Source organism: Siniperca chuatsi, linkage group LG2, assembly GCF_020085105.1.
Source record: "Siniperca chuatsi isolate FFG_IHB_CAS linkage group LG2, ASM2008510v1, whole genome shotgun sequence".
Taxonomy (NCBI): Eukaryota; Metazoa; Chordata; class Actinopteri; order Centrarchiformes; family Sinipercidae; genus Siniperca; species Siniperca chuatsi.
The window spans coordinates 4,961,085-4,975,472 of record NC_058043.1 but is presented as its reverse complement, the minus strand read 5'-3'; the positions used below and the strand labels follow the sequence as shown (position 1 = coordinate 4,975,472).

Genomic DNA, 14,388 nt, shown 5'->3' with positions numbered 1-14,388 from the left:
AGAGGAGTGACGACTTGCTGCTTGGAGAAATGACAGATAAAAAATGTCTGCAGAACTAATAGATAGAAGCAGGGGAAATGCAAGCAGAGGTCTTTTACGGTGGCTATAATGTATACAGCTATATTTAGAAAGAGGAACTTCTGCAACGTATTCTGTATCACACCTTTAGAAGCATTTTTCAGATGTCTACCACTTCTCCCAAAGACTGGGTGTGTGAAATTAGGCCAAGCTAAAATGCATCATGATGTTTTATCTTTTTCTTTTTTTCCGATGTCACCCAGAGGAGGAGATATACCCTGACTGTCTTCATTAGCTTTTGTGACAAACTCAGTGCGGAGTTACCGGGGGGTGGGTGGGCGAAGGGATACGTCACAAGCTCTCAGCATGGCACGGGAGGCAAATAGAGCCTCAGATGTGTGTGAAGTTGAGAGTTTTGAAACTTTATAAAGGGTTTCAAAAGAAAAGGTGTAACCCTTTTTACTAAAAGTTATAAAGTGTGTCTTGAGCAAGCGAGCCAGAGAGAGGGAGCAGCAGTGGTCGAGCAAGCATTAGAGTAAATGAAGAGAGGGAGCGGTGTTAGAACAAAGCCGTGAATCAGAGAAATAAAATGGTATTTTCCTATTGTGTCAAGGTTGTTACGTTCTAAAGCACAAAATAAACACAGCCACACCTCTGTACAACCCTGCGGGAAGGAGCCACATTGCCGGATTTTGTGTGACACACTTCGTCCTGTCCCCGGCTTCTCTACTCTATTCTCTCTGCTCTGTCTGTGTGTGTGCAGCTCAGCCCCACCCTCGGTCAAACAAACACACAGGTCAGGTTAAATTTTATATGCATAGATTATTTAACCTGGGTTACAAAAGGCGTCCTGAAGAGAGAGTAGGGAATCTGTACCATGCTACAGTTCATCCCACAGACTGTTGCACGCACACTGACGGGGTTAGGAGAGGGGGTTGTGCTAGAAGTGGATGTATTTGCAGTGCTGTCAGGAGGTTTGGATAAAATCCCACACCAACTGTTGGCTGGGCTAGGGGTTGTTGTTTAGGAGTTATAGGAGGCAGCTGAGGTTTTTGTCTTTCAACATCTCAATCAACACATGTGAGATTCAACTTCATTTCATACCTCTTTGTCTTTCCTCCTTTTCCTCCTCTGAGCCAGTCTATCTAAGGGAGGATGTTATTAGACTATCTCTGTGCCTACAAGTTAATGTGACTAAGGTGTGAGTCATGAGTTGATTAATGCAAATTTCATTTACTGCCAGATACCACATAAATCAGGATTTGTTTATGGTCAGGGGAGTTAAAGGTTTATTGTATTTTTTTCAACTGTGTCAGAATCACAATCTGTTGTCCAACTGATTTCATTACTAAAATCTGTTCAGAGAAAACAGGCTTCACTAACAATCTAACAAGAAAAGGAAACAAACAATAAAAATCAATGTCCACCAAAGCCCAAGAATGGTGTAAGTAAAGCATGTTTCACAAAGATGCATTACAATGAGGACTGTAAAAGAGGAGACTGTGTGAACAAGCAAGGGAAGGAAAGACTAACAATTCACAGACACATGATGCACATGCTAAGTGGGAATTTAATTTATACTAATTTTACAATACTAATTGTAGAATGCTAACAGCCCAAATGCACAATCATCAGCAGCACTGGGACTGTAATATGCCACAAAAATGCATGTGTGGAAATTTAAGATGTCACAAATTGTAATAATATCTGGAGAGAGACTCTTAACTGTGTTACAATAACCTATAAAAAACCTTTATGTGTAGTTAATCGTAAAGTTAATACTGGAAATTCTCAAGGGGACTTTTATGGCAAAGCTGCTAGAAAATATTGGCTCTTCATAGTATGTTGTTTGTTTCTGTAGAAGTCCTATACCTCTCTGTTTGGAGTCATTTAGGCCACAAGGTATGAGCTACCTTGTCTATCAGTCTCTCTGTCTGTCAGTCAGTGTGTTGGCCAGATAAGTTGGCTGAATGGGGAGCAGCTATTTTTGTGTCTGTTCTGCTTTCATTAATATCTCTCTGCTGGGAGACAAACTAATGAGTCCTGGCTCTGTGATTGCTACATCACAACTTTTGTGCGTCACATCAGACACTTTTTGTGCTACATCACAGTGGGTGCTCTACATCACACGCTGTGAACTACATTTGCCACAAACACAGTAGCCTATTTCAGAGTGGAGTGGGATTTTACTTTTTATTCTTTTTTTTTTTTAGAGACAGTGCACAGAGAACAGATTGGGAGAGTTGTTAATGCTCATATTTGAGGAGATTTAAGATGTGTCAAACAAATTGGAGTTTGTTTTCACATTTAAACAACAGTAGCAAGATATTATACTGAAATTATTCCTTGCAGATGTTCGAGCTTTATAGGACACAGAGGCTAACTGACATGGCTTGGACCAGAGTTATGGGTGTGGTGACAGAAAGGAGAGAAATCAGGTTGACAGAGTGGACAGAAGCACACTTTGCAATTCCTCTGACACACTGAGCTACCAGATTTTAAATGACTGGACCAGACTTAAGATCCCAAACATCTGGAAACAAATAAACAACAACAGCTGGTCACAGAGGGAAAAAGTGGTCCGGCTTGGCTTTCCAAGCAGATGCTAGCTGTCCGAACATCTGTCTCCTTCTACCCGTAAACATTTGTGTTTCAGGGTCATTACCTGTAGCTGGTGTGGACTGCTCACCATGAAAGACACATAGACCGCACCAGGTTTCAAAGGGATTATCTCATTTTTCTACGAACAAAAATAATTTGAAAGATGCTATAATTACAAAGAAATTCTACACTTTAAATTCACTGTATGCAATTGAATATATGGCTTAAACATATAAACATTTATTTTTTAAGGTCTAATCGCTATTTTTTTCTTTGACCACATATTTTCGTGTATGTTTGCACTTATAGTTCTAGATAAAAAAAAAAAGCATTTTACTTAATTGTGTTTCTCATCTCATCACAATTCAAAATATAGGCCTACGTTTAGACATGAAGCAAGTGATCCATTACCAGCTTTAGAAAAGATAAATAATGTATAATAATATTTCTTTGTTCTCTAAAGTTCTTGTATTGAATGATTACAATTTGAGAGTAATGACAAACTCTCATTTTGCAGTTTGAGTTTTGATAGCAGGGTATTCTGATGTGAGAAAAAGGCAGAAGAGAAATCGTCAGTCAGAAAAAGCAGAGACACATCAAGAGAAACATCAAGACAGAAAGAAAAAGGGGTATGAAGCGAGAAAGTACAGCAGGTCCTATGCAAGTGAATGCAATGTGAACAGGTGTGTAACTCTTGATTATCCACAACCAGTGTGGTGATTTGAGAGCCTACAGGTCAGCCATCTTGAATGAGAAAATGTTAAAGCTCGGCCTGGGACTGAAATGTTTTTCTAGTCTCTCAACCTGAATTTGTCATTAAAGTTTCATTCTAAAGATTTTTGGTTCGCACCACCTCTGACTGAATGCTATCTTCTGCTTTACCTAAAAGCCAAAGATAAACTGCTGCAACAGTTAGGCTAGTGGAGTCTTCTTAGCTGTGTCCCAAAATGGTACATGTGCAGTTAAGATTTCTGACATTTTTGGGACTTACTGACTTACTGATACTAGATACTGGCTACATCTTAAAGCACAGAAATGCAAAGATGCAGAAAGCTTTGTAGGTCTAATGTTATGTGGAAAGCGTTGAATACAAAGTGAATCAGTGTAGAAATGTCACTGTCAAAAGTGTCACTCTTCTAAATTTAAATCTTTTATCTTGATTGCCTGAGAAGATTGCCGTTCACTCTGCTACAGTTAAAACATGATGAATTGGATTGAACTAAACTGAGATAGTTATGTAACTCTACTCCACCTCAATAAACCACCGGTGACAAGAGGTGACAGCAGGTTACACACACACACACACACACACACACACACACACTCACAGATAAGTAGAAAATAACATGCCTCTGTGTTAAAAGACTCATTCTCACCGCAGGTCTGGATTCCAGCGTGGTCTCCGTAGTAACGGCATCCATGTCCATGGCAACTGTGTCACTGCTGATGACACAAGCTGTGTCCGAAATCACTCCCTCGTTCATTCTCTCATTACTCCCTATACAATAAACACACCAGTTTACTCAATAGCGAGCAGTAATTCCAGATTTTGGACATTTATCAGTCATCATCATTTTGCGTCATCACTGATGGCTGTGGAGTCACACAGCGGGGCACTGCATTGTGGGACCATTATGAGAAAGTAGTGTGCATGTCATGGACACTACTTTTTTTGTTCCATTGCTGAGCACTATATAGTGGATACATTTCACAAATGTAAAGTGGCGGAGGTGCGGTATAGTGTACTATACAGTAATGGGCTGTGATTTCAGACGCAGCCACGGTGTCCTTTTCCCAGACAGAGAGAGACAAGCTATAGAAAGTTTCTGTAGAATAGAGGACATGCACACAATCCAGCACTTGTGTGTGAGTGCATGCATATAAGAACACATTCCTACATGAACACAAAACTTTTCCTTCACACACAAACAAAATTTCAGTAGAGGTAGACTATGCCTAGCGTAAACGAGCTCACTGTCACCCTCTGTGGATTCAAGGTGTATTACATCAGTTAATAGTGATAATATTTTGAGTCACTGTCTGGAGCCAATCTTTTTTTTTTTGCGGTCAAAGAAACTTGACATGTCTGAGCCTTGGTGTGGTAATTGAACAGACTTTTAAAGGCGCCCACTGACTACAGACTGTGAAGCATGTCATTCTGTTAGATTCAGTAATTTATCTTCCAGCCAGAGGGGGCTCTGTGAGCGCTGTGATGCGGGGGGCACAGTGTGAAGGGCCTACCAGTTTCATTTGAGTCTCTGTAGCAAACAAAAAATAAGTGTGTGTGTGTGTGTGTGTTTTCAGTGGGTTTTGAAGCTTTTCTGATCATTGAAAGGGTTTTACAGGAAAAAAAATGTTTTATGAAAATGTTTTACAAGACGTCTGTGACTTCATGCAGACCTTTGAATGTTTGATTAAATGCTGATAAAGACGAGCATGACTTGTGACTGTTCTTACCACAATAGTGCACATTGGCCTGCCGGACTGAGAGTAAAGCAGATTTGGTTGCTTGCAAATCCAGACGCAGGGCAAGATTAGGATTAGGAAGGTTGTTTTACAACTACAAACATTTTTATGTGGCTATTCAGGTTGCTCACCAGGTCTCACAAGCATTAAAAGGGCATTCTGACCCAGTTTTTGTTCCTTGTAATCCCAGGAGTTTTAGGCTTATGCCACTCTAGAACTCATTGACTACGTTTACATGCACAAAATAATAAAAGTTGGTGTGTTTCTCCTTCCTACCAGAAATGTGGGGTTTTCCTTTGTGCATGCATCTCTACCCCAGCCTTGAAAATTGTTGGCTAGTTTGTTTGTTTACAACGCACAGAGCTCACCATAAACAGGCCAGAAGCCTTGTGTCGCAAACTGCTGTAAAAACCCCAATTGAGACGCATATTCCAGATAATATTGGCGTATCTCACATGTCTTAATCAGAAAATGCTACATTTGGAATGAGGCCTAATTCGTAATATCCAGACAAAATATGCTGTTTACATGAACCACATCAAATTCGGAATATTTTCATCTTCAGAATAATAGTGTAACATTAGTGTGCATCTAAACATAGTCATTGTAAATCACTCTGAATGACAGCGTCATGTTTAAAATGAAAACTGTAAATGCAGGTGTATACTACATAGTCATGAACACGTATATGAGCAAAACATTAAGCTTATGGTATCCATGGTAGCTGGGTGAGTTGGGACAAACTGAGTTGAGGACCAGCTCTGGCCCATATTTGGCTGCCTGATTTGGCTTGGTTTTGGGAAAGTTTTCGTGCAAATGGGCAAATTTGGGTTGAGAATCAGATTCAGTTTCTATCACTTGAGCTAGCTTTGAGCCAATGTTAGTCCCTGGAAATGCGATGCATCATTTATTGCAAGTCTGTCTTAGGACTCTGTTGGGCCAAGCCAGAGTTACACTGAAATGAAATAGGAATGTTTCACTTTGTTGCAAACTCAACACCATGAGCAAACTTGTTTTAGATGACAATTCCTCTCTCAAACAGTTCAGATATTTCCTGCAGCTGCAGTGGAGTTTAAATGGAGAAAATGTTTCAGCAATAAACCAGGTTTTAGTGACAACCCCTCAGAATCAAAAGGCTTCTTTCTTGAGCCGCTATTTTGCACCAATGTTCAACAATCATACCAGGAACAAATCCATCAAAGAGGCTCAGACAACAACAATTTAAACCCACAGTAGCTATAGACAAGACTGGAATGCTGTAAAACACATTGGGATTAAGGACAATAAGGGATGTGGCTGCAATCAGTGATTTATCCCAGGGGGTCCCTGTGCCCTAGTGATCTAAGGTGCATGGCATGAAATCGCAGCATCCCTGGTTTAATTCCGCCAAGAGACCTCTGTTGCAAGTCCTTCCTCCTCGCTGTATTTTCTGTCTGCCTCTAATGTCAACTAGTTTTATATGTCTGTATTTCCACTTTTGATGGAAAGCAACAAATTCACAACTGTTCTCTAGAGCCAAAGCCATTCTAGGAAATAAGGAAATGTAGGAAACTACAAGCAGAGGTTGAAGTGACAGGCTGAGGGAAAGAGGGTTCATCCAAAAAAATTACACCCCATAATAGCAATACATTAGTACATTAGTATAGTCACACATTAGTTCTAACTAACAGAAAATCATTTTCCTCACTCATTAAAGTTATCTTGACCTTTGTACTGGCAGTAGTGTTGATGTATGACAGTGCTGCTGCGCCTGCTCATGCACTAACACAGGAGATAACTGATCATATGGAACCAGTGAGGAAGCAGAAGCACTAACCCAAATCTGCCAACGTCCCGTCCCACATGAACGATAGAAATAGCACCATTCTAGGTCGCTCTTTAATAACTGCAAAACTAACTTCATGGCACTGTGCTCGTGTGTGTGTGTGTGTTTGCCAGGCTTCTTAAGCATGTTTCTTTTCATTAAGGTGATTGAAACTGTCTGTGGAGAAAGAGTGAGTACAACATCATCTGGATTTGATGAGTGGCTGTATCACAGAAACACCAATGCCTCTAGAGGAGGACAAAAAATATGTATTTTATTTGAGTGTTTTTACCTTTAATCCACTCATTTGATGAATTTTAATATTTATTCAGTCAGAAAACTCGCAGTAAAACACACAAAGTTCTCTTATGAAAAGGATTGCATTACCATTTTACAAAAATAGTGTCACATGGTCTCAATTCAGTTTCAGACGCGTGTATGTGTGCGTTTGTGTGTATGTGTGTTTGTGTATCTGTGTGTGTCCTCACTATTAAAGGAAAACAACTTTCCTGTCCTGTCCTAAAAAGAAGGTCAAAGACCCCCTGCTAGAGCACTTCATTATAAACTCAACCTCCATCAACACACACACACATGCACACACACACACAAAGGACACCTTGCAGCCACAGATAGGTCCCATAAAGTGCGGCATACATCGATTTTGTGGTCTATTTTGCAACAAGATGTATGTCTCTGCTCTGAAGAGGAATCCAGTGCTTTGTCCTTGGCCTTATTAAAGTGATTTCTCATCACTGTGGTAGTCCTTCTTCTGACACTGATGAGGCAGGACAAACACATAAACAGCTACAAGTGAACAGTTTTGACACTGAAATGTGGGAATACTTTCAGTTTTCTTGTAAGAAGAAGTTGTTCTATTGAATTTGAAGAATAAAGCTTGATGAAAAAAAATGCCATTCACATTTCACAGTTTATTTTATTATTTTTTTTCATTTTCTTTTTTATTAGTGCAATAGAGCTGCAGAATAATCAGCAGCTACAATCTTTTAACTTTCTTTCAGCATATTCTGAGCTGCTCTCACCACTTGAGAACCCTTTTTCGTGTCCTGAGATAGCAGGAAACAAATGATTTTGATGTGTTGGAACATAAAATAACAGTGGAAATCAATTTAAAATAGACTACTGCTTTAAAAAAATCTTGTTTTTTAATTTTTAGTGAAAACTCCTAAAAACAACGATCCTAACCTACTAGCAACAGTACCTTGTATAAGTATTCAGGCTGGGAATTATGCAGATGGACACAGCATTTACCATACACCCAAACATTCAGCTCAGTCAGCTGACTCCACACTGATTCCCTTTAACAGTTTTCTTTCAAAATATTTTACCTACTTTGTTAGGATAAAAATGTAGTTCCACATGTGTATAGCAGCTGGATTTATTTGTGTGTCTGTCTGTTTCTCTGCAGTGGATACAGAGGGCAGGAAGTTGAAGGGAGGCATCCAGAGGAGCACAGAGACGGGTCTGGCTGTAGAGATGCCCAGTCGGACCGTCCGCCAGGCCAGCCACGAGTCTATAGAGGACAGCATGAACAGCTACGGCTCCGAGGGCAAGTGAGTAACTCATCCTGCTCCGGTTCATCAACACAAACACAACTCCTGAGTCTAACTACAAAACAATGTAGTCACTTTAGCTGGATCCAACACATTCTGAAACTATTTCATGAAATCACCTTGAAATCTTGGATATTAATTTTGGGTGGACACATTGACATATGTTTATGTATTTTTTTCCAGTCCAGTTCTTTTCTCTTTTTTTGGCATTTGGCCTGTTATTTGAAGGCTGATAGTGTAGAGGCAGACAGGAAACGAGGGTATGTGGTATGTGCCCTAACCATTCGGCTACTGGGGAACTCACTGCAGTTAATATTTCAAAAACTGTGAACTGATTTCAGTGGTTTGGTAACAGTTCAGCCATGCGCCCAGGAACAAAATAGATTTAGATGTGATTCTGAAACCAGGATATATATTGTATGTATAAAGCATTTTTGCTTTTTACAAACTTGAATAATAAAAAATCCGTACATTTTGACTGAGGTATTCCCACAATTTCTAGTTTGAACTGAAATATATAACTGCACTAACTCTTTCCGCTTCCTTATGTGTTTGTTCAGCCAGCATAGAAGTTTCGTTTTTTGCTCCTATTAGTTATCATTTCTGTCTGTATGTCTGGAGCATATCCCCATGAAACAGATTCCCATGAAATATGGAAGATTCTTTAGCATTTGTGGAGGTTTTGCACTCAGAAAGCTCCTTCAAGCTTTTTTGTTTCCATTTTATTTTCCGCCTTAACTGTCTCCAGCTAGTGTGTTTCTGTCGTCCATCTAACAGAAACAGTCAGCAGGGGTGACAGCACAGAGAGAGAGAGAGTATACAGTAAAGCCCGGTGGAAAAGCACCTATGACATCAGCAATACTAGTGTAGTACTACTTAACACACACACACACACACACACACACATGGACACATACTGATCAGTGCCAACCTGGCTACGAGCTTGAATTCCTATAGTTACATAACAAGACGAGGCAGACAGACAGACAGACTGGTGGGGGCTGGGAGGGTTTAAAGACAAATAGACGAGTGAGGAAAATAAGGAGAGGTAGAGACTCAGAGAGAGGATGATTGCATCATTGAGTGTGTTTGTATGCATATTAATATTCCATTTATATATATATATATATAATATGTAGATATTCTGTTTATGAGCTGCTGCATGGAAACTTTGTTTAGCTTGCATCCCAAATGAAACTAAAAAGAATATGTTAGCTGAAATATGACAAAGCTAGCTGGTTTATTCTGTAATGTAAACTCTATTCACGGTTTAATGTTGGGCTACTCAAACAGCAATCGGTGTCAGAGTCAACCAGGACCACGAATGCAGCTGTATGAAAAAAGAAAAAAAGACATTATTGATTGTTTCATGTAAATGTCAGATCCACAGCGAGGCCTTAATCTGATTAAGGTTCATTTTCAGAATATTAATGTACATGTAAACAAACTGAGCGAAATAATGAGGGCGGGTCAGACTGAGAGAGAGAGAGAGAGAGAGAGAGAGAGAGAGAGAGAGAGAGAGAGAGAGAGAGAGAGAGAGAGCACCAGGAAGAGAAAAGGAGAGGCATAATCTGTGTTTTCACACTGAGTGTGTTTGGTTGAATTTATTCAAACCCTACAGTGTTTACTCCTCTTCCTCTTCATCCAGGTAGGCCAAGCTAAAAACACAAAGCAATCACATATTTTGTCCAGTCGCAGTTTGAATTGCAACATTGTCTCTTAGAAATGATGTTTGTATACTTTGAATTTGCAATTGCAAATATGCTTTGAAAGAAACCGGATTACGTTTTCTATTAGTATAATGAGGAAATGTTGTTAACTAACATACCTTGCAAGTCACGAATTGCTGAAACAGAATGCATCAGCAAGATGTTCACTGACAAGGTATATTGTTTTCCTACAATATCCGCTCGTAGCAACTAAAGCATGCTACAACTTTTTTATGGTTATGTTTAGGCACTCACAGCACTTTGTTGACGACTTGCTGTGAGCTGTTTCATGTGGGAACTATTTCCTTTCTACTGATAGTTCCTACATCAAACTGCTCACAACAAGGTCTGTGGATAATCTTGAGTAACTGGGTCATGATTTTCTGGAAAGACACATTGCTGTTGAGTTTTTCAAATGTATTTTTTTTGTCGCTTTGAGCACCACAAGCCGAGTGCCATATAGTCCCATTATATTCAAAAAATGGGACTATAAAATTCCTAATTTCTATGTCCGATACCTCCAAAACTCTGCAACTCACACCAAAACAATCTAGACTGATAAATAGCACTACAGGTAAGAGGGAAAATGTGTATTTTTGATTTTAGGATGAACTGTCCCTTTTGACCCTGCACAAAATGAGCGGGTATAGATTATGGATGGAGGGATGGATGGATGAAAACTACAGGATTTATTTTTTTCTTAAGCCATGTAAGTTATCTGGGAAGCATCACAACCATGGCCTTAATTAAAGATGTTCTTCCTAGTTCGAAAATGTCCGAATAATATTTTTGTTACATAATAATTGTATTGTCTCTTGATTCTGTCAAACATAAGTGCAAAGTTGTTCAAATGTAAATCTGTTTATGCTCTAAGCTACAAGTAGCACTACATAGAGGGAAACAGTTGAATCACTGAACTGAGCTGCACCACAACATAATTTAAATCAGCAGCAGCAAACCGCTGCTTGTCTTCCTGTCTGTGTTTCCATCAGCTGTTTGGCTCAGTGTGCTGATTGAAAAGCTGTGCCTCCCGATGCACAACCATGAATAAGCACTTTGTTAGCTAACACCATCCAATCACACTTATGAGCTTATTGATTTATGGTTCGGGCAATTCAGGACCCGGCAAATGTGTGTGTGTGCTGATGGTGATGATGGGGCTAAATGGGAATGGTTAGCTATGTTTGTGTAAGGGATATGAGAATGGTGCATTACACTTTATTTTCTCTGTTTAGTTCATGTGTTACATGATACGACATGGTAATCAAAGACGCTGTTGACATTTGATTGGGTTTTAAGTTCAAGTTAAACTTACAACCTTTTCAAAAATCCACATTTTCTCATGGCAACTAACTAACTAACAACTCTTGTCCTTTAGGTAGCACAACTGTAGAGTTTACAGTGTTTTGACAGAGATATAATGCCAATTGTGTCTATATAATGAGTCACAGAGTGTTCATAGTACCTGCAAAACATTCACAGACAGCATACTGTATTTTATTTGTTTTCCTTGCAATGTGGTTACTAAAGCATGATTAATGTTTTTAAGCTCATGTTTAGGAACCCTAAAGTACTTGGTTAAGGGTTAGGGAAAGATCTTGGTTAAATTTTGAAAAGGTCAACTCTGATTTGAAGCACGACACAGAGCGTGTTTACTTTGTAAAAAATTTAACTAAAACCACAATCTTTTCCTGACCTTTGTCAGGGTTTTTGTAGCCTATAACCACACACAGGATTTGAATCCTGGTTTCCAATATCAATGTTGTGACTTCTGTTTAATACAAGAATGGAACACTGGACTGCAAAAACACTAAGCCACTAAAAATGATCCAGGCTGCAGTAACGTATGCTCAAAAATATGTGTGGCAAAACCAGGTACTGTTAGATAAACCAAAGTTTTAGGGGACAGGGTTGAGATTTGCCACTCAAAATTCTTGGCAATTATTGGACGTAGAAAAAAAAGAAAGATTTTGCCAACTGTTAACTACAGTAGCTAGCTTATTCTGTTGGCCAAACTCTATCCCAAGTTTGCTTTTTTGGTGTGTCTGGCTGCCTTGTTTGAAAATGACAATCCCACAAAATAAAATGAAGTATGTATTTAATGGCTATGTACAGTATGATATCATGCTAATGCATAGTTATGATGCAAAAAAGAAAGGATAACATTTAGAAGCCACATGCAAAATTGTCACCAGTTAATGCTCCATGTAGTAGACAAGAACCAGCTACACTGCTCTTGTGTTGCAGGGCACAGCTAGTTACTCCTGGAATCATAGTACAATAGGCCTTTCACTATTAAGGACCACACCATCAGCAGATGCGTTTAAATGATTTATTAACGAAAACGAAAGATTAATAGCAAAGCTTGAAATCTTGTGCTTCTTTGGTCTGTTGCTTAGGCTTTTAGGTCTTCTTGTTGTTAAGGACCACCTGAATGACACATTAATTCTTATTTGGTTTTGAATTCACGTTCATTTGCAAAATGATGAACAGTCTTACCATTCTGAGCTGCAGTGCATCAGGAAATCATCATAAACACTAAATAATATAAGACCTTGAATATCTGTAACTCTCCCAGTGTGTCATCTGCCTACAGTGAAACAGCAGTGTAATCCCCAGATGTGCCTCACACACACCAATATTATAATCTAAAGCTCAGGATTTTATCACCCAGTAATACCCACTCGGTTAATGTTGCTTGACTTATTGCATGTCAGCACTCTTTACACACACGCACACACACACACACAAAAAGGATTTAACCTCATTAGACTTTATCTCAATTTAATATGTTGATTTAGTGAATCCATATATCTTAATTTACTTATTGCAGCACATACAAGCATAAAGTGAACACATGCACAAAAATGGAAATATGTAAATTGTCAGAAACACACTTGAACACAAAAACATACAATAGCACAAAAAATGAGAAATCAGGAATAGAAATTAATTTGAAATATTGAAAATGACTGGCAGTAATTCAATGTTTGCTAACATATGCATAAATAATGAATCTAAGCTAAGTGATTTTGTGTGTTAATCATCTTGGAGAGAGACAGTCTAGTAAATTATTTTGTAAGGACTGTTGTGTTTGGCTAGTCACTCTGAAGTTAATATTAAATGCCATCCTGTGTTTCCATTCCTGTGCATGTGTTCACTTTATGCTTTACTTTGTTGGAAAAATCTAGTAAATATTTTAACACGTATTTCCTTCATTTAACAATGAAGACAAAGCTGTTGGGTAATTTAGGTTGCAGTCCTTGTGGACGGACTGCTTGGTTTAAAAATAATACACCTGTTTCCTTAAATGTGCAGCTAAAGTACTCTCATTAGAGCAAGGATGAATAAAGATTGTGCAACTGTATGTGCAACTAGAATGAAATATGCAAAGTAGAGACAACGAGGAGAAAGACGAAGGTAGAAGAAGAGCTAAGTGCATGGTGCATTAGCTGGGACACTAACTATTGCTAGCCGCAAACACTCTACTTTTAGCCAGTCACAACAGTCCACCAAGCTAGCTGGTGGACTGTTGCTAACTGTCAGTTAGCAAGATAGGAAGCTGGATTGCTGTAAGTTAATGCAGGTTATTCAAGAGATGTATTTGTACCATTTGCTTTACAATACACCTCTGTCAGGGCAGACATTTAAAGCACCGGTGTGACTAATAGCATTATTGATGGCTCCATTCCATATAAATGTCTGCCAAAACATTCACAATTACAGGCGGCCCCTAAATAGAATGAAGCCATCATTAATGTAATGAATTACACCTGTGCTTTTCCTGCTACGAAAAGTCTATTGGTACGAATTCACGTAATTAAGTTCAACAAAGTTGATCTCTACATGAAAGCTGCATGTAAACCAGTGAATCAAACTAGTGAACTGATTGTGAGATTGTGTAAGTACCATAGCTGTAGGGAATTTCTTGCCATCTAATAACTGGTTTTAATATACTTCCCTTATTTACAAAGATGTTTTCTGGGTGATGAAAGACTTCTCCACAGCAGCAATGGTCTCTGTTTTCACACATTTGTTTCAGAACTCTCTTATTGGTAAATTATGATACTGTCTGTCTACAAGATAATAATTTTAACTTGTCCATCCATGTCCAGAGTGTTGGCTGTGCATGCCATACTCATATTATCTTATAGCCTACGTTTTACTTGTCTGCAATCGAAAATATTAAAATACTTCTTACAGTAATTTTCTTCATATA

The 14,388-nt window shown here is 38.9% G+C and overlaps 1 protein-coding gene across 1 annotated transcript in view; it reads left to right on the top strand.

Annotated features, from left to right (window-relative positions):
• rims4 (regulating synaptic membrane exocytosis 4) overlaps nt 1-14,388 on the top strand; it is a 61,482-nt gene that overhangs the window by 21,576 nt on the left and 25,518 nt on the right. The window contains exon 2 of the mRNA XM_044221590.1: nt 8,316-8,460. Coding sequence (XP_044077525.1) covers nt 8,316-8,460 — 145 coding nt within the window. The remainder of the gene's footprint in view (nt 1-8,315; nt 8,461-14,388) is intronic.